This window comes from Eleginops maclovinus, chromosome 23 (assembly GCF_036324505.1).
Source record: "Eleginops maclovinus isolate JMC-PN-2008 ecotype Puerto Natales chromosome 23, JC_Emac_rtc_rv5, whole genome shotgun sequence".
In the NCBI taxonomy this organism is placed as follows: Eukaryota; Metazoa; Chordata; class Actinopteri; order Perciformes; family Eleginopidae; genus Eleginops; species Eleginops maclovinus.
In genome coordinates this window covers 21,558,930-21,580,877 of record NC_086371.1, presented here as the reverse complement: position 1 = coordinate 21,580,877, position 21,948 = coordinate 21,558,930, and the positions used below count along the sequence as shown (strand labels likewise).

Sequence of the window (21,948 nt, the reverse complement as noted above, 5' to 3'; positions counted from 1 at the left end):
TATTTTTTTCAGCCTATCCTAAAGACTGCAATTTAAGTTGGACATTTTATTGAGAAACACTCCAGAATTATTCTATGTTTGTACTTTTGTTGGAGGTGTGTGTATGTTTTGGGCTCATTAAACTGTGTATTAGCAGCCAGACCTACGTTGTTTCTGGTTTAGTTGGGGGGGGGGGGGAACATTATTAGTTAGTGGACACTTAGTATCTCAGCCCCACTCCTTGCCAGGTTGAATCACCCCAGTAGCTCCTGAACCTTTTTTCTTGGGTAACTAGGCTTAGAATACAAGCTGATTGTTACAAGCATTAGTAATGTCATGTTAGCAGTACAGCCCAGGCTGATTTGTGTATGTTCTTCACTTAAAACTAGAAAATGTAAGTTATTATCTGATGTCTGGTTAGCAACCTAATTTGCTTTGAGACACGGCTGTCATGAGATATGGAGGTGAGTTGTTTGCCCTCTGTTTTTCTTGAGAACAAAGATATATTTTCTGTACTCAAGACAGGATTACATGAGGGGACAAAAAATGTAAAAAACAAATGGCTTGCTAAGTCTGCACACTGCCTGTCTGTTTCAAAGGAAAAGCCTTCCAATGGTTGCGTAGGCATAAAGCCTTAACCATGAATCAGTGATTTTATTGTGAAAGATTTGCAAGAAATATGAAACCATACTTTACTTAATAAAGATGTTGAATTATTGATTTTAACTTGATACATGATCCATTGTGTAAGCATATTTGATGTATTTTTAAAAAATGTCATTAAATCTACAACTTTGAGCTACTTTTTTTCGCAAAATAAACACCAACATTTGAAACCATTTTCATGTTCATATGAAAAACACAAAAAAGGTTTCAGGTGAGCTTCATTAAATGCAGTAGAAACATTGAGGTAAACATCCAGGTGAGAGTGTGTTTGCATTATTGTTAATTATATTGTGAAATTGGTACTAAAGCCGCAGGTTCAGTCATGTTGACAATGCATTCCATTCAAAACACACTCGGAAGGCTCTTGTTGTGAACGACATCCAACACTTTTTAACTTGCGTGTCCTTACCTGCATATTTTCAAAGCAGTGTGCTGCGGTTGTCTGCTCAGAAGGCTCAGTGTGTTGTCTGACACACATTACCACCAACCACAACGCAAGAGGACAGTTACACATCTACAGCAACATATTCACTTTTAGCTCTCGCAACAGAGATCACTGCCTTTAGAAAATTATGGAGCGTTTTTCTTCCCAAAGGTAAGTCCAGATTTGAATTCAGTTTATTTATTGACTTAATCATGCAGTTAAGTCCAATGCGCGATTTACTTCCTGATTATGAACACTTTGATAAGAAATCTTTTCTGGCTTTCATGAGAATGGACCAGTGCGATTGGTTTCAGTCGGGACTCCACTCCTCTCATAATTAATCATTATTATCATTTATGATTTTGTGGCTGTGTCAAAAAATAGACAAGGAATACATATCTAATGTTACTGATAGTACCAACATTATCTATTTTCCTGGTTTGACGGCAGAAAAATGCAACATTTATAACCGGTTTCCCAACAGTAGTATATCTGAATTGAAACCAAGGGTTTTCTTATCAGATATTTTCCTGAGTTGAAATCAGTTGAATCTGAACAAGTTCCAAATGTTGTTTACTCACATAAACACGTTGGGACAAAGTGGTGATCTTCACAGATCACCATAGATGTTCACGGTTACCCTCCCAACATACAGTGACAACATGTCCTTATATGTACTTGTTACAACCTGTACATAGCTTAAAGTATCACATGGGAACACTGGCAACATTTTTCTTACCCTAATCACAGCTTTTTGTCATGGGAGACTGATTTATGTTTGAGTTTACTTGAACTGGAAGCAATTCTTGCCCAGTGTAGATTATGTAAAGCTAACTCTTATGTGCGTGCATTTCTTAAAGCCTCAGCACAAACTCATTAAACCACAGTACCAAGTCATGTGACATATGAGCAGCCACACTTGCCTCAAATGCCATTTTGTAAGGTACTGTTAGGCATTATACTGTAGCATTAATTATGTTGATAAATAAAGAGAGGGAATCATGTATTTTAAAGAGGCCCTATTGTGCATTTTAGGGTTTTCCCTTTCCTGTAGTATGTAATACAGATTTGTGTGCATGTAAATGGTCTGCAAAGGATAAAATCCTATAGTTTTTCTCCCACCCATCTTAAGCTAAATGCTGTTAGAGTTGTCAGGGTCTCACATTAAGCCTGTTGGAAAGGGGATTTTGGTGACTCATGATTCTGCTTTTGATTGATGTATATGTTCTATTAATAGGTCCATAGTCTACAAAATGTGGTAAAACGTGTTCAATATAATAACTTACTGTACACATCAATATGAACTATGTGTTTACATGCATTATACAATGAAGTGTTCTTATTTTCTGCAGTTCTCCAGTTACACATAAATCAATAAGAAACGACTACATTACTGGTCAAGGAAGAGACATTGTTGGCAAAGTGCTTCCTCACTCCAACCCAGTAATGGATGGTGAAGTGCTTCTGGTTTTCAGATAAGAGTCATTAAAGATATCAATTTTTACTTTTGTCCTTGCAGTGAAAAAACTCCATGGACAAGAGCTAAACGGTGGTGGTGTTTGTTGATAATGTTCCTGATGTTGGTAACGTTTATGTTAACTTTCTACATTTCGAGACCCAAAGTGTCATGGTCTTTGAAGTTTTGGACAAGGTTAAAGTCAAGCCAATCTCACGACGATATGACTCCAGCGTTTACTGTGAGTATATTTAGTGTCAATTTGTAACCAGTGCAACTGTCAAAATGATGGAGGCAAAGCAAGAGGATACACACCACATGTTGTTCTGTTCAGCTGACAATTGTTTTTTTGTCATCTGTAGTATTACACTTCATGGAGTTTTTCCATAACTGCATAAGCATATTTGAGTCAAGGAATATTTTTTTAATGTTCAAGACAGAATATTTTACATAATATCAAATAATTCATTCAAATAAATGGATGTAAAGTAAAAGCCCTTGAATTTGCAGAAATACAAAATGGCAACATTGTAGGAAAAAAATCGCAAAGGGCATGCTCTAATACTTTATCTATCAGATAATATTTCTAAAAAGTGAATTGTGCACTGCTATATTGTGTTCAAACAGAACACAATTTAGAGCCGACATTTGCATTAGAACTGGATTAACGTAAAACAGCACGAAGATTCATGATTTTGCTCTAGCATTGTGAGTTAGGGTATTAGAAATGGTGCTGCTCCACACACGAGGAGTCAAATTGGACAATGTAATGGCTCTATAATTTGACACTATCGATGTTTAGATTGGTCCCCTATTGGTGCAATTATTTCTGCCTCCAGGTAGGCCTTACAATGTCCTTGAAAAATTAAGGCCATGTTTACAGCACAAAAATGCGTTTCCTATTGTGCAAAAAAAAACACAGACGATAGGGCTTTTGATTTTCCAGGTAAGGCTTTCCCAAGTTTGCAAAGTAGCAAAAATGGTGAACGGTCAAACAACTAAAACGACCATGGAAACCAAAATGCAGTATGTAATTTGTAATGGGTTGGGAGGAGCACTAGCTCTAAATCTATCGCAAAGTGTCTATTAAAAAAAAGTACAGAGTAGATAGTGATGTTGATCAGTTTTTCCGTTTTAATTTTGCCTTTTGTCTGAACAAATCTTTATACCGCTGTAGCTGTCTTTTAATATGGAGAGAATATTAAAGTTCAAAATGGATAAGTCATGTTCTATTCAGTTGCATCTTTCAAAACCTCCAACCTTCTCTCCTTACAGACTTCACCAGAGGATCCTTCACCGTACTTTGTGCCTTACCCTCACAGGTATCGATTCATATTGGACGAACCCCATAGATGTTTGCAGGAAAGACCTTTCTTAGTTCTTGTGATTCCAGTCGCACCCCACAACATAGACTCCCGTGACACAATCCGTAACACATGGGGGAAAGAAACCACAGTCCTGGGCCAAGTTGTGAGCCACTACTTTCTGCTGGGGCTGTCCAAAAAGGAAGATGAGACTGCAACCCTCAAGGAGCAAGTGAGCTGACTCATTGCAATGTTCCTGAATGCCCTTTTCCTATCCCTTTCAACCATATTAGACACTACCTTAAATAACTGAGTGAAAGAACATTACAGGGTTCATTGGTTTGAAATCAAACTGCATTTCTATTCTTGATCTTGAAATGAATTGTCTGATGTGAGGTCTGACAACAAATAAGCTTTTATCGAGTGAAGACTTCCGCTATATTTCACTGGTCATTATTTACATTCCGATAAGGAACTTGGGACTTCTGGGACCTTATTGTATATCTGCAATTATATTCAGATATATTTTTATAAAATTAGTGGAGAAAGACCAGAAAACCAGGGCTGAAAAGAGAGAATATTGACTTGCCTGGAAGAGTTCACCAGCAACAAGACTCCACATGAATTCTGACGTTACTTGTATCTGCTGGATGTAACAAAAAATAAACGTTTCAATAAGTTTAACTAACTATGAACTGTTTCTCCAATGTCCCCCTCTCTAGCTGCTAGAGGAAAGCCAGAGACATCATGATATTCTCCAGAGTGATTTTTTGGACAGCTATAATAACCTCACCATTAAAACCATGGTCATGTTTGAATGGCTTGACTCCCACTGCCCCTACACCTCCTATGCCATGAAAATAGACTCGGACATGTTCCTCAATGTCCACAACCTTGTTGACTTGCTTTTGAAAGCCCCCAAACAACTTTACATGACAGGGATGGTGGTGAGGAATGCTTTTGTTGTAAGAAACCCAACATCGAAGTGGTTTATGCCCTATTCTGCCTTCTCTGGGTACATGTACCCACCGTATGCCATGGGACTGGGTTATGTGTTGTCACTGGATTTACCCAAGAAGATACTGGAGGCATCTGAACATGTTAGAGCTGTTTACATTGAAGATGTGTATGTGGGACTGTGTATGGAGCATTTGGGAATCCAAATGACAGATCCTCCTCGTGGTGATTTGTTTAGGGGATTTCGTACTCATTGGACAAGCGACTGTTACTGGACTTCTGTCATTACAACAATACTGCAAACCTCTAAACAGCTTTCAGAAGCATGGAAAGCATATTGCACTGTGAAAACCACTGACTGCTAAGACAATCAAAGACTGTTACCCACATAACTTCATAGCAGTGTTGCACGGTACAGCCATGTTGCAGTATGGCAGATACAACACTGTATCACTCTGTTAGAGTTGTTTTTGAAGGCCTTAAAAACACTCGCTGATGTTCGTTGGTGGTCTTAACCTACCTCATAACAAAGAAATTATATTTTGTATATGCAATAGTTGTCACTTCCTACACCATTTATGTATGTAGTGACAGCTTATGTGATCTTCAGTCAGTTTTTTAAACTACTTAAAGTGATAGTTGTATTAATATTTATGTTATTAATAATTTATGTCTAATAGTATAGACCATTGGCATTTTATTCCTTTTACCCCCCTTTTGAAAGTTTGGATTGTTGGGTCCTCATTTGGTGCACCAAATCTGAAACAATGTGGAAGTAGGTGCCACATACAGTTTAAGACATACTGTACCTCAAAGGCTTTTGGTGCATGTTTGGACACTTTAAAGTGTACCTAAAAACGCATCTTTCAGCGAGTTAAGGCCTTACAAAATATGAACATTTTGACGAATAATGTGTTGATATCCTAAAGGGTTTGCAAAGTTTGCACAAATTATTTAAAATATGTCAATACTTGCACAGTTGTAGGATGGATATGTTGTGTTCATGCAGCTTTCATGTCTAACACATCAAATTTAAATGTGTTTTAAACTCAGCAGTAGTTACCAAGCTGTGAAACAATGGAGTTGTATTCACCAAAAGCGGCTACATGTGAATCATATTTTTAATGTTACTTTAAAGGTACAATGTGTAATACCAAGCCACCTGCTACAAGGAAATAGGGTACGATATTGTATCTCTACTATGTAAAGTGGCTCTGGGGGATGGAGCTTAAGTTAGCAGCTGTGCTGGAACATTGTTACATTGAGCTAATTTTGTGATGGCAGTAACAGAAAATGTAGCAATCTGCTAACGGAAGATCCGCCCATCTCCTGATCCCCTATGAATATAGTATAGAGAGGTGCAGGGATGACGTGTTTTTGCAGGCTGACCCGGAAGTAAACTGCCCATGGGTTCCCTCGACAAAAAGTCTATGCAATTTCTCCATAGGGTTTTGGAATATTGTAAAAAATAAGGTCTTTGGAAAACGAACCTGTTTGATAAGTGCACGTGTTGTTCAGCTGGATAATCTCCACATGTCTACCCTACTTTTATCATTTTCAAATCATAAATCTAATCGCCAGAAGCAAAATTCTAACGTTATGCTATAAACGAACTACAGACGAGTACAGCAGGGTCGCATGACTTCAACACCACGCCAACTGAAGATCCTTTCAACTGATAAAATACACCAAAAAAACAAAAGTGGTATTACAATAAAAGACTTGGGCCAGGGCTCAGCTAGCGATTTCATTTTAGTAGATATCTCTGCAGTGCAATAGGCTACATAGACATCTATGACTTAACATAAACACCATTAGCCTACACCTTAAATGATGTTGATAATGATACTTATTTTAATGGTTTAAATTTAAATTCTTATCTTAACCAATGCAACTTTAATGATATGATGATATTGTGTATGATAAGTACAAAATGACTAGCCTTCACCAAAGAAACTAACCAGACAAGAGAAAGAGGTCTGCTATACAATGTTGCCATGTCACTTGGGAAATTCCAGACAGTCTGCTGCAAACATTTTAAGTTGCAACAACTCTTAAATAATCTCAATAACCATGACATCTTTAAAAAGCTTTCAACAGCAACATACAGCTTTTCTTTTGTCATACATGTGGTGGCACACTTGGCTGTAAACAGAAGAACAGTTTTTTTACTTTCTCTAGTGGAATGGCGGCACTGAAGATGGCAATGTCAGACCTTTTATTGTTCAGTCCACCACTTTGGTGCATTCTAAAATATCTGTTTTGCATAATGTGAAATCCCAAAATGGTATTCATCAGCCTTTAATGAAGGTATTTATAAGTAAAAATGGCATGTATCACATGAAATTGATCAGATAATTAAAAAATACAACTGTCAATGTATGTATGATTCTAATTGTAACAATTGATATGTTTATTTAAATAGACGTTCATTATGTATTTATCTATTCTGTGCATAAATAAATAAATATATATTTCCATTTTCTAATACATTTCAGTTGATTTAACAGTGATCATTCATTTTGTCACCTGGTTATGAAACAAAACTTTTCCTGCCTTTAAAAATACAGTGTTTAGTTAGAAAATACGTATTTATAGAACTCAATTGACTTGTTAAAAAGTTTATGTGTAAATGATAGCATGTTTCATCACGCCCAAACTGTTGTAACAGGAGACTGTGTTACTATGTCATCCTTTGCTTTGTCTTTTCTTTTTTTGCAAGAACACTTTGGTCTCTCAGGCAGTGCTGGCCTGATTGTGGTTCAACAAACTGGTTGGTTCAGTTTTGTTTCAGTTCAACAGGCTGAATAACACTTGACTTAACTATATCTTTATCAGAATATTTAGGAGACAATCAAATATAGTGTTTGAAGTATTCAAATTACATTTAGCAAAACTCTCCCAATTCTAGCTGAGTTTTTGAACAGAGACTGAGATCATAGGGGAAGAGAGAATAAAAGACTTGAAACCCAAACATACAGTAGCCTTGTATAAAAGCCACTTCCTGCTCTTACTGATTTCACAGAACTCTAAAAATGGACATGTTTAGCACCTCTGATGTTTTTTTCTCACAGAAGTAACGTCAGAACAGTCAACATGCAAAATGGGCAACAGCACTATCTTGTGGTGGGCAAGCCAATACGAAAACAGAAATAAGAAAAGGGCTGTGTTGTGTGGTGAGAGTCTGTGATTGAAACGTTTTAAATAGTGTCCGTCCTTGTTAATATTTTTTTATTAATTTCATTTAAAAAAAGAAAATGTTCATGTAGGAATATAAAACACACTTTAAGCATCTGTATTGTGCGTAACTGACACGGATATCAGCCGTCTCATTACTGCTGTGTACATGTATTCTGCTGAATGCATACGTACAGTAGGCCTACAAGTGCCTGCAGAAAATAGTGATGTAGATAACTTGCACTTCCCCAGAATACCCGATGTTTTAAAAATATAAACAGAATCTCACACAGAAGGACTGAAATAATGGTGAGACACGGACAGACAAGTGGACTTTATCACTCCGGAATTTTCTTATTCAATTGTTTCTCAGAAGGATGTCTTGTTTAGTTTGGATAGGAGTCCTGAAGTGTGTGTGTGTGTGTGTGTGTGTGTGTGTGTGTGTGTGTGTGTGTGTGTGTGTGTGCGCGCGTGCGTGTGTGCAGCTGACCCTGCTGTGAACAGGGCCACTGTGCAAGACCACAGAGAGACCATTCTTCACTGTGACACAAACACACACACTACTACACACACTCACGGCCATCATCTCTCCCCTCTCTCGATCTTACTTCGTCACACTCACTTACACACACCAGCACACATACAGAGGGAGCAAGAGAGTCACTCATAGGCGCCGATTTATGTTTCTGCCGGTGGGTGCTCTAAAAAGTTTAAAGCCCGACCCTCGACAATCTCCGTGTGTGCGGTTAAATCTCCGTGGGTGCTCGGCAATCTCCGTGGGTGCTCGGGCCCCGAAGCACCCACGGTATCGGCGCCTATGGAGTCACTAACCACCGTTGCCTTATTCTGGTGCACTCGCACAAACTCAACAGTCTTGCCCTTTCTCTGTTTTCCCCTCCACACACACACACACACACACACACACACACACACACACACACACACACACACACACACACACACACACACACACACACACACATACACACACACACACACACACACACACACACACACACACACACACACACACACACACACACACACACACACATACACACACACACACACACACACACACACACACACACACACACACACACACACACACACACACACACACACACACACACACACAAACACACACAACAGTGATTGTGTCCGGCCACATAATGACCCTTATTCCACCATGCTGACTGTGAATCACTGGTTTCGCCCAGGAGACTGGAAAGTAAAGCTTAATCTCTTGGATACATTTTACACTTAAAACCATAAATAATAAAGTCAAGTTTAAATATATAGTCAAAAAGAAGCTGGTTTTGATAAACTTTGTAAAATAAACGTTTCACTTATAAGGTATATTGGTAATTAGAAGAGCTAATTTATGTGCAAAGATCTCGGCATGTGAGGTTAAATACAACAATTATTTTCCAAAAGTAAAATATATCTGCTTTCAAATATGTTGCTTATTTTCTTTGTTGAACACTTTAAATGATGTTAAAAGCATTCAACACTGTGTGAAAGCAATATTTTACGGGACAGTTTACATTTAATACACTCAAAACCATCTGTGCCCTAACAATATTTGCTATGAAAAGGAAGTAAAGGCACTGCATAATTTCTTCTGATTGATACAAAGTATTTTTGCACAAAGTGTGGTACAGACATGTTTTGCGCAGAGTATCTAACAGAACAACTTTTAAATGTTTAAATCAAATCACATACAAAATACTTGTGCTATGTGTATTTTCTAAAATACAGCAAGAACAGTTACTGGCCTCATCAACAAAGCCCGGGACCCCCCCTTGAAGCTGACTCTTACCCCCTCCATAGATACTTCTTACAACATTAATGCACATCATGCCAGCACATCTTGGTGATTTTAATTTTATGAATCCTGCAAACCCCCACTGAATATTTCGCATTTTTGTTTGTTTACACTACCTCTTAAAATTGGCACAGTTCACCATTCAAATTCCAATATTTGTCATATTTTTACTGTTTTACTGTTTGTTTTTTTATCGTCATACAATATTAGTTGTTGGGAACATGGGAAGTCTGTCTTCCTTAAAATACAATGAAGTATACAGGAAAATCAGCAGTCACACAAGTGTTGTACAATATACGGAAGAGGATTAGGGCCACATGAAAAAAATGTTTTGGGGATTTCCAAAACATTTTTCAAAACATTTTTTCATGTGGCCCTAATCCTCTTCCTTAACAATACAATGTGAACCGTTGATTTCTCACATTTATTATATTTATGGATCCTGCTTAAGCGTGTGTGAGAGTGTGTGTACCATTTTCTTACATTTTGTCTTTATTTGACTTTGAAGAAGTGAATTATTATTTATTTACTTACTTTGTTATTTATGTATTCATCAGTCAATAAATACTGTATTACTTAGTGACTACTGAGAGGTTCTCGCGATAACTGAAGTTTCCCCACAAAAACACAAACACTCGCGCGCACATACACGGACACGGAGATACACGTGGAGAGGTTTTTAACGTTTTTGCATTTGTTGACTTACGTTCAGCTTAATGTGTAAACTTCGTTTCAACGGGGTTAACTAGTTGTGATGTTATCCGTGTCGCGCAAAGAAAGGGAACACACTTCCCGTGAGCAAACTTCAGAAGTGACAAGTTAAGAGAAGTTACTGCAATCACCGGATAATGCTCATTTCACAACACAGCTTAATTGAAATGTAGTGTAAGATTTTAGCCTGAAGCAAAACATAAATTATGAAGTATGTACTTTACTGTGAAACTAGTCCAACAGGAAGTTAACTTCCAACATGCTAGCACAATTTAAGAACCCATTCGATTTTTCTAGATGCACTTTAAGACAGTTAAGACTGTAAAACGTATGCCCTTTTAAATACATTTCTGTTTATGTCAGTGTTACGTGTCTCTTTAAAACGAGTAGTAAAGACACTTATTTTGAAAGGTTAGTCCGGAAGTGGTCTGTTTGACGCTGTCGAGCTAAACTTTAGAATGAACCCTAGAAGAGGAAAACCCGTTAGTTTGTAGAGAAAACTGTAACCGTCCATGTCTTGTCCACACATTTCAACCCGCTGACAAACTTATTGGCAGCAATGTCGAGAGAAAACACCACTCGAAGTTTGGACAGCATAGACCTCGCTGCTTTAAGGGTAAGTTCAAAACTGTTGTCTTGATTTTAAATGAAATGTTTGAGTAAACATTGGAGGATGTGGTGGGTGTTGCTTTTAAACGTAATGTTCCCCCTTGTCTAACGTTCGGCTCTCACTCTGTGTACTTTATAACGTTATGTCGTGTCTTGGCCTCGGTGTTTAATGTATAGAAAGCATTACCCTGTATCATTACGCTTTTTGTCTGCACTGTGTCCTGTTTGCTGAAACTTTACAAGCTACAGTGTTTACACACAGGACTGTCCTTTGGCTGGCTGCTTTGATTGAAAAGTTGACATGCAACAAGTGAAAGCTCACCATGATACATTTTGTGTAATTATTGGAAAAAGACTCTCCAGTTAGTCAGTTTATGGAAGTATTTGTCTTCTTTTATTCGTTGGCACAATATTTTTTCTATTCTCCCTTATTATTTTGCGTAGGAAATGACTGTGACTCAAGTATGTTTATTGTGATTGGATTTTTGAAAAGTTTTAGCTTAATAGTATTTGTAGAGTCAGTGAAGCTCACGTATTATATCAATAATCTCTTAGCAGTTTTTTTTATAACTCACACTGTTATCTTTTTTGCAGTCCCACTTCCTTAGTCTCCATCCCAGTATAACCCTGCATTGTTCTTCTCCATTTGACCCCAGTACCAAGAGTCAAAGATTCAAAGGCTTTATTGTCACATACATACCAGTAACAGCGTAGCTGTTGGCAGTGAATGTATTACATCTGAAGCTCTAGATATTCTTAAGACGTAAAAATAAATAAAGTAGTGCATGTCACACAAAGGTGCAAGTTAAATGTAGGAATAAGTCAACTCGAAACATTTAAAATACAATAAGATGAAATAATGTATAGTTCAATACTGTACATAGGAATAAAAGTAGGGGTGCAAAATGAATAGAATTGTTTTTGAGATTGCAATATGAAGTAGTGCAATATCCACAATAAATTCAATGTTTGGTGAAGGCTTAAAATGTGAAAATATCATTTGTAATGAAGGATTGTGTCGCTGCACAGACATCCCAGCCTATAATTGTTATTGTACAGACTTGATAATAATCTTTCATGGTACAGATCCTTTAAAAAATTGCATCATCGTCATCGTCATCATCATCATCATTTTAAATATATATTATATTATATGTTGACAGATTACATAACACAGTTTATGATGCTGAATTTACCACTTTATATTAATGTGTAGAGAAATCTGCTGAGCTAATGCTAAGCATCAATCCTATCTGACCCTCTTTTTTTTATCTTGACCACATATTTTTTTCATTTTCTTTTTTTCTAGGATCCAGCAGGAATCTTTGAGTTGGTAGAGGTGGTTGGCAATGGAACATATGGTCAGGTGTACAAGGTGAGTACTCCCGTGATGCCTTCTGCCATCTTAAAAGATGTTTGTTTGCATGCATGGCAGAACGGAAAAACAGCTGCAAACTGATACTGATATGTCATGTTTCCATTTAAACACTGTTTACATGGCAGTAAGTGAGATCATAAAAATAGCTTGTTGTATTTTAAAGAATTCTCACAAGCTGCACACCGTGAGCCTTCAACAGCCTGCGGACACACGGTATAAAACACGTCACGTCTGGTAAAACTTACTGCTAAAACCCTACTCCCAGTTAGTTCGGAGGAAAGAAGAAGAAATTATCAGCTGACTGAAATATCCTGTACATGCAGAACACACACACACACACACAAGAATCTGTAGCATCTTTTAAAGGCCCTGGGTGGGGCTCACTTCCTTATCGCAATATCTGTTTGTGTACCAGTGGTGTGGTTTGTGGTTGCAGAAGGTGTTTAGTCTTATTTAGTTCTGTGCAGATGGTTGTGTTTCTGCAATAACACAAACTGTCTTTTTTTAAACGTATGTGGAACACTTTCAGTTTCAAACATACCAAAAAGAGATCTTCCTTGGTGTAAGATGATTGTGCCAAAGAGGGGTTCAGACCCATTTTCATTTTGAGATTTATAAACACATTTATGTTTGGCTGCCTTAAAAGATGTACCAGCCTTATAAGATAAAAAGACATATTTATAAACAGGAATATGTCAAATTACTTCAATCCAAAATGAATTAAGCAATAGGTTGTACGCGGAGGTTTGTTGTTTGCACAAGAAATAGATGCTAATTCAGGTTAGCTTCTCGTGACTTTTTGACATTGTTTTCTTGCTAATCAGTGTGGCCCATATATATTTGTATCAACAGAAAATACCACTTTAAGTTGGCTGAAGAAGTGACTTGTGCGAGGTCTCCCATAAAATGTGTTATATCGCTTAAAACGGTGAGAATATCAATTAAGGTACATGTCACAAGTTTATGGTTTAGGAATGAATGAGGTCCATGGATGGTCTGTGTGTGTGTGAATGTGTGTAAGACAGAAGGTGGGTGTGTGCCTCGATTGCCACTTGATTTCCTGAAAGAGGAAATGTTGCAAGAGATGCACACAGGACAGTGAGGCCTGTGTTGGCCTTTGCACAGGGTGCTTTTACACCGGGGGAAAACAAAATCTCTAATTTCTTCCAATGGCTCACATTCATTGATGCTGTATCAAGGAAAACAACTCCATAATGGACTAATATGGGATAATCCTATTTGGGGAGACATGGACTGAACACTTGTCCAATTTTATTGTTTAAGCGATTACTGTTCTGTATAAATCCAAAAGGATTTGCGCTAAAGCACCACATAATAAATTGTGTTTACGAGAGATGGACTTTAAAGTTCCTAAGAAATAATTAATACATCTACTTAGGGATAGGCAATATATAGATATTATATCATTATCGTGATATGAGAAAAGATATCGTCCTACACCAACAAAAGGGACGCTGACAGGCTGAACAAGCTCGTGAGGAAGGCTAGCTCTGTTGTTGGAGTTAAACTGGACAATCTAAAGGTACATCTCCTCTTATCTTATTTTGGATAATGTGATATCGCATAGGTGTCTTTCACTGGTTTTAAAGTATTACATTTTCCTAACTGACCCAACTTTTCAATTATTTGCATTTATCCACTAAGCCATTATACTCTAATGATTATTTCTTAATCTCTTTGCGTAAATATTTTATGGAAGCACCAACTCTATGATATCGCTGCAAAATCGATATCAAAGTATTCGCTCAAAAATATTGCTACATTTGATTTTCTTCATATTGGACAATCCTACCAAGGAATTGTTTTTGCACTATTGGCAAAATGACCCATTAGTTAACTCCTATTTGTATTCAAAGCAAGTGACTGAAATATATCGATAAAATGAGTTGCTATTAAAAGAATGTAAATGTTAGTGTATAATGCTTAGTGAAAATCAAGTGCATCTTAATGTGGACTCAGCAAATCTGTTTCCAGATACAGAAACTCAGAAGTGTGTGTGTTTGTGTTTCAGCCAATACTGTGAGTCCCACATGGGAAACCAGGGCAGGAATAGGGCCTTTAGAACAATGACTCAAGCCGCGCACACACACACACACACATTCGGCACCTTAAGAAAACACTCAGTTGTGGATTGACGTGAGTGCAGGAGATGCTGACAAAGCATCTAGTAATTTCCTCTGTTTATTTGTATGTGAGTTTTCATTACACTGCATTTGTTTGCCTTTTAAGTAATGTTACTCCAGCAAATCCAGCAACCAAGGATCAGATCTTAACTCAAAGTGTAAACATCTGTATTACCACTTTGTAAAATGATGACTTTTAGGCATAATATTGTGAGTTGCAATTACTTTGGCCAATATAACGGTCACATGAAATGTTCGTATAGTTACTTGCGTAATTGGTAGTGCAGTGAATTTTGTTTGAATTGATGTGTTTTACTGTTCTACAGAGGCTGGCAACAGACAGCAGAACCCAAATGCCAAATTAGAGGAAGGACCAGTTTTGTGAAAAGCAGTTTTAGTAAGCTCTAAAGTGGCTTTACAGTCTAACATTTAGCAACATGCAGGGCTAAGGTAAGGTCAGTGCAGTCGGACAAACAAATCTGATTGGGCAGGCAGCAGGTAAACACTTGTACAGCATTTATCAAGAAAATCAAGGCTCAGGTCGGTGGTAATGACTGAAGCACCGTGGCGTCTCGGCAACATTGACCCTCTGAGAATCTGTAGGAAAAAGGTGTCCTCTTCTGTGTAAATGAATTACAAAGAAGTAGGCAGGTGTCTCAAGAACAGCAAGCAATCTTAGGAGATTTCTACATTGAGTTCCACAGCATAAAATACTTCAGTAAATTCCCCCCTTGGGAATGTCCAAAGCACCTATGTGCCATAGGAACAGTGGTTGCTCACACATGACTAAATAAGACTGCTAAAAGTCATCAAACCACAAACACAAGTCTGCCTTTAGCTTAGCGGTGGTGATGTGAAGTCATTGTGATATTGTTTGATTATTGCCCCACGTTAGCTATTTACTTTTGGTAATTGCATTTATGCTTCCAAAATCATAAAAGTGGTAATATGTGGAGATTGTCCTGCTGAACAAAGAAGTCTTAAGTATTATAAACGTGTGATGTCCAAAGATCTTATTTTGTGCAATCATGTGAAATCCAATGGAAAAATCCCATTGAGTTTTAGTTGAGCCATCCCTTGAAAGGTATCTTGCGTCAGCCTCTTTGTGCAGTTTGTTGTAGTCCAACTAAGGTAATGTTTCCAATTAGTTTTGCTGCAAATGTTCTGTTTGAACAGCTGACCTGTGTCTAGCAACAGGCGTCGATTATTGTAATTGCTAAAACATTTATCTAGACTCATGTTTTGATCCACTAATGGCCAGTTAGTATTCAGATATAATGTCAACCAAAGCCTGCAGTCGGTGGGAACTGACACTAAAAGGAAAGCCTGCCCCATTAGTGGAATCTTTCATTTTAATTCACCGAAATGGCCCCCTGGTCAGCAGACAGGACTTTTTGACAAGAAAAATAATGGAGATTCAGATAGAGATCCCTTCTGGGTGTAGAGAAGGGCTGGAGAAAACAAACAGGCCTTTTGAATCAAATTGCCCCAGGAACCAAATACAAACCATCAGAAACTACACAAGAAGTCTAACAGTTTTCAATCCACTTGGTTTCTTTTTGTGTTTCCGCCTTGTCATGAGAACGGATATAATTCTGGACAGATCATAACAGTTTTGGCATGTAATGAGACAACACAGCCTTATCACTGGCATAGGAAAAATCCAGATTTGGAGAGTGCAGGGCGGTTTGAAATCGAAAGTCAAGACCCAAGGTGGAGAGGATATAATGATGTCCCAGTTTCTGTAAGCAGTAGTATGTTTCAGTAATGAAACTTGTGTTTGAACTGCCCGTGACATTTAGTTCTGTTAACTCCACCCGTATAGTTTTGGCTAGAAAGCGAGGGAGGTTTTGAGGACAATAACTAAAGCTGGATCCAGGTTCCTACTCAGTAAGGGGCAGGTAAAGTTCCTCACAAAAGGATCCTGGAAATGTTCCTGTGGTCAAATAAAGAAGTGGTCGGGCCTCCTAAAAAAGAAAACACTCTCACTTTCCCCTCTGGTTTCTAATTGTCATATAACCTCACTTCCACTAACCCTCATCTTTCCACTCTTTCCTCTTTGTCTTTTGCTTGCCTTTGAACCTTGCCATCATGCACATATTTGTGTGAGCTTCTTTCTTTTTGGTGTCCTAAAAATGTGCACACAAGGACATAACCTTTAGTGTCCTAGTGATGCAGCACACCCATGCAGATTATTAGTATTAAAGGATGTGTTGTGTGCAGTAGTAATCACATGGGAGTAGTATGCCTGCAGTCATTCTGTGGCCCAGGGAAAAGAAGTCTCGGACAATCTGAGAGTCAGAAAACAACTTCATTTGTCTTTGGTGGGGATTACAGATAGTTTGCTCTGCTCATAAATGAAGAAATAAATGCACAGTAGTAAATTAAGCTGTTCAACGTTTCAAACAAGTTAGTTAGTTGCTTTATTGGACAGTCTTAATAATGCATCACTATGAGACTTAGATCTACATGCTCATCATTTAAACACACACACACACACACACACACACACACACACACACACACACACACACACACACACACACACACACACACACACACACACACACACCCAGGGCGTTTCCCAGTTTGCAGAAGGAACTTCCCTTCACTGCAAGCCACTGCTGTAGAGTCATCGTGTGTGTGTGTGTGTGTGTGTGTGTGTGTGTGTGTGTGTGTGTGTGTGTGTGTGTGTGTGTGTGTGTGTGTGTGTGTGTGTGTGTGTGTGTGTGTGTGTGTGTGTGTGTGTGTGTGTGTGTGTGTGTGTGTGTGTGTGTGTGTGTGTGTGTGTGTGTGTGTGTGTGTGTGTGTGTAATGTCTAGGTCGACAAAATCTTAGCACCACAATGACTGCTGATGCAACACTGTGCTGCTCTGATTAAAGATGAAGTACTTACTAGTTTCAGGACTAAATTGTGACAAAATATCAATTCTAAATTATAGACATCTCAAAGAAGAAATACAAATTGAAATAAAAATAAACTGGCATTAGAGAAAAGATATATATTTATATACAGTTCACTTTGAAGATAAATACTCTCTAAACTGTATTGTCGAAATCGGCATCCTGCTTTTGACAAATTTGTAAAAAAGGCCACATTTTCTCTGTAGCCACGGGGGGAGAAGACAAGAATGAATCAGTGGGGATGGGCGTCGCCGTGGTTCATCACATTTCGTGTCAGCCAAGAATAGCAACAATAATGGTAGTTTTGTTTCCTGCAGAATTTGTAAAACACTTTTTAAAATCTCATCAGGCAACTCTAATCCATGGGTATTTCCCTTCAAATCCTGATACCTGTAGTAAAAATGTTCCGTTGTATGTTCGCCATGTCCAAAGACACCGGGCTTCTTGTCAGAATTTGTGGTTTGATTTCCAATTCTAATTCAACAACGCCACATACGCTCTATGGGTAGAATGTTATATATAACAGTCAGTATTTCATTTTTTATTAGATTATTATCGAAATTGTTATTAGTTTAGTCAAATTTTTCAGGACAATTGTAATACGAGTTGTGATTGCCGACGTGCTTCTTTAAACCTGGAAGGCTCCGTTTTGAGACATCATGGATTCTGCCCAGCCATAAAACAGCTGGCAGCAATCGATTCCCAGAATGAATCACTTGCACTTCCTCAAAACATTCTGGTTTGGATATTGTCATTTCCCTTTTCTGTCACCGACATCATCCTCATATTATCTTACTCATGGTGACTGATCTGCTGACTAAAGAGTAAAAAAAATCCAAAGGATGTTTGGACCATCTACTACTTGCTAAAAACCAACTCCCTTCTTTCTTTCGTAACTGCTTGAAAGTTTGTATTTGAAAAATCCTTGCATTACATTAACTAGACGCATTACTTGTGTAACATTATTGCACATTGTTACTATATCACATCATTGGGAATTGAGAACATTGACATGAATTTCATCTTCTTTTAAAATATATGTCTTTGTTTCAAAGCTATGCAATAATGTGCGGGGGTTTGACCTGAGGGGAAAAAAGAAGAGACACAGAGAGACAGGAAACATCCTCCAAAATAGTGTAGAGCTGTGTTTCTGCACCGAGGTGGGAGAGACGGAGAGAAAAGGGGAAAAAAAATGAAAACAAAGAGAGTGGAAACAGAGTGAGCGAGAGAGGGCAAAAGGAAGGAAGGCAGAGGTGAAAGGCAGAGAGACGGAGAGGAGGGGAGGAAGGAAGAGGGAGAGAGACCGATGAAAATTCGAGCGCGTAGAGGAAAGTAGCCCCCCATGAGGTTTGGAGCTATGCTTTGTGCTGATTACATGTGTGTGCGTGTGTTTTCTGTGTGACCTGAGAATATGGGGAAAGTCTGAGTTAGAATATCACTTCAGAACTGACTTTCCTTCTTACTGTACTTTCTAAATGCCAAAAGTATAATGAAATGTACTCCAGAGATTCAGTGGTGCACTTAAATAAAGTTAAAAACTTGGATAAAATAAAAAGACTGGTCAAAAATCAATGCAGTGAGGCTGAGGTATCCAGCCTCTTAGTCCCTACGGAGGAGGCTCTCATATTGCTGAATCTTGAATTCCCATAATGCAACTTGATGCATGTGGTGTCTTTTCTTAAGATCCAGCCTGCCTCATAAATGCCATTTTCTCTCAAACTCCCCACTCCCAAATGTGCAGTACAGGCTTTAAAACCTGCACTTATTTATATTTTATTATAAATGGGTCTTCTTCATAGCAGACATTTTGGCTTGTCAGAGTAGGTAAAGCAAATTGATGACATTAACGAAGGCTCGGTTCCATGGAGAGCCACTAAGCTAGCAAGCACAGTACCAGAAGTGTAGTGCAACTATCATTCATTGCTTTTCCTTCTACGACATGTCTAAATATAGTTTGAAAGAACTGGCTAGAGAGTAAATTAAGCTTTGCAACTTGGAACGGGATGCTCTTTTTGATAGAACCACAGTACAGAAATTAAAAAACGATTCTGTTAATGTAACCAAATTATGTTATTCGATGATTATTTGATGAAAAAATGTCTAAACTTGTCACTGCTGTTCGGTGAACAAACACTGTCAAAGTTAAAAAAAACATCTGAAATTACCACAATGATGACTTGGCATTTCTGTCTTAAGGTAAGATAATCGTCAACAGGATTTCACAATACCAGAATTGGTAGTATTTATAGCCATACCAGTAAAATAATGTAACTCAATGGAACCCCCTCCCCCCATGTTTACAGCCTGCCAACAGCTAACTGCTAACAGCTAACGTTGTCCAGCTCTCCTCCTCCCGATTTAAACACAGGTTTGTTGTTCCACAATGCAAAATTGCTAGGGAAACAAATAGATTCTATCCCCTGGACATGTCAATAGTGAGTTTACTGTCTCCCAGACTCATGTTCTGTCTTCCCAGGCCAACGGGGCGCCCCGTAGTTTTGGGCCCTGACAGTGCCTATGGTATACACGTACAAATATAAAAACAAGTACCGTTATTTTTTTATATTAAATATAATCGTTTTTTGGGACATCCCTAGTCCTTCATTAGACTGGAGAAATATGAAGAGTTAAAGCAACAAGTGGTGTAGAAAATATTTTCAAATTGCTATATGTTATTGGCCATCATATATCCAAACATATATTTCTATGATAAATAGGCCGAAATTGTGCCATCTCCTTTATTCGTCTACACTGTCAGAAAATGAAGATTGTATCATACTATCTATAAAATCTCTGTACTACAAATTAAGTTTTTTTTTTTCTTCATTAGGCTGTGTGTGTGTGTGTGTGTGTGTGTGTGTGTGTGTGTGTGTGTGTGTGTGTGTGTGTGTGTGTGTGTGTGTGTGTGTGTGTGTGTGTGTGTGTGTGTGTGTGTGTGTGTGTGTGTGTGTGTGTGTGTGTGTGTGTGTGTGTGTGTGATGTTGTAATTGTCGATATTATAAATAAACCCACCTCAAATCCTTAATTAAAATACCTTTAGTGATAAATAAAAAAGATGGGGCCTTTCTGAGCCAAGTCTGGTGACGACGTTAGTACACACATGTGCCTACACTAAAACAGAGTGGGAGGGGGCCCGCTGTTTTCTCAGTTCCTTTCCAATTAGAGTAGCACATTGGGTTTTTAGCAGCATTATACTCAGCATAATGTCAAACCAGTCCAGCTCTTTGACCCCGTAGTGCCAGCCAATGTAGGGGCCGTGTGAATGGAGTGGGAGAAAATGGGTTGTTTCTTTGGACACACACACACACACACACACACACACACACACACACACACACACACACACACACACACACACACACACACACACACACACACACACACACACACACAAACAGATACAGACGTAAAGCCTGTAAAAAATATCGTTTTACATGCCGATGGAGAGGAAAGCAGATCATTGGTGCAGTCCATCCAAACAAAGAGGCTATCCAATACTGTGATCTGAAGGAGACAAAGAAAGACAACGGGTCTATAACATTGGATTAGGGATTTTGGAATATTGCGTAAAAGAAGATCTGAGGCAATCGCACGTTTATGCTACTTACATCTTGTGCTCAGCAGGAGAATCTCTACATATTAACAGCACTTTTATAATAGCAGTGTGAAAGCAATCAGCAGAAGTATAAAGCTAACGTTTGACTATAAACAAACTACATCAAGGTGGGATGACGTCACGTCTGCATCGCAAAGCTAAATACGGCTAATGTTTGCCCTGATGACATTGAGTGGTGTCATTTAGTCACTTGTTAGCAAAAGCTGTTTTTAGGACGCGTAAAAGCTTAAGAGATTCACGTGTTGGGTGTTAACTTCCGTTGTTAATGTTGTATTACAAAACCTAAACATTTAAATGGCTTGTAATTTCATGCATCTTACCAAATACTAGGTCAAAAAACGTCAACTAAATGACGACGGAACTCGGAAGTGCTAAAATGCTGACTGATTTTCGTGCTTAGGACTCATTCCTTCACCACTATACAGTATAGACAGGAGATGGAAATGGGAGAGAGTCAGACAAAAAGAGGGGTGAGACAGAAAGTTGGAATGTAGACAGAGTAAAAGTTGTTCTCACATTTGTCCTGTTGCTGTCTGCATTATAAATGTCCTTTGTATTTAATTAGCATACGTATGGTTATATTAACCTTTTCACTGACATTATTTGTAGAGCACGCTCATTCTGCCACTTTGTGTGTGTGTGTGTGTGTGTGTGTGTGTGTGTGTGTGTGTGTGTGTGTGTGTGTGTGTGTGTGTGTGTGTGTGTGTGTGTGTGTGTGTGTGTGTGTGTGTGTGTGTGTGTGTGTGTGTGTGTGTGTGTGTGTGTGTGTGTGTGTGTGTGTGTGTGTGTGTGTGT

The 21,948-nt window shown here is 38.3% G+C and overlaps 2 protein-coding genes across 7 annotated transcripts in view; both read left to right on the top strand.

The window, feature by feature from the left end:
• Positions 1-1,060: 1,060 nt before the first annotated feature.
• LOC134859671 (beta-1,3-galactosyltransferase 5-like) lies at positions 1,061-7,274 on the top strand. The gene is made up of 4 exons (XM_063876305.1): positions 1,061-1,240; positions 2,589-2,766; positions 3,801-4,061; positions 4,552-7,274. Exons 1-4 carry the CDS (start codon positions 1,218-1,220, stop codon positions 5,149-5,151), a joined length of 1,062 nt encoding a protein of 353 aa, XP_063732375.1. The 5' UTR covers positions 1,061-1,217; the 3' UTR covers positions 5,152-7,274.
• Positions 7,275-10,990: 3,716 nt separating this feature from the next.
• Positions 10,991-21,948, top strand: part of si:zfos-2326c3.2 (mitogen-activated protein kinase kinase kinase kinase 4) — an 80,087-nt gene continuing 69,129 nt past the window's right edge. For all 6 annotated transcript variants that reach the window (XR_010165088.1, XM_063875788.1, XM_063875786.1 and 3 more), the window contains exons 1-2: positions 10,991-11,118; positions 12,421-12,486. Coding sequence is in view for 5 of the 6 variants with exons in the window: in XM_063875788.1 (XP_063731858.1) it covers positions 11,062-11,118; positions 12,421-12,486 (123 nt within the window). In the remaining variant the exon portion in view is untranslated. The remainder of the gene's footprint in view (positions 11,119-12,420; positions 12,487-21,948) is intronic.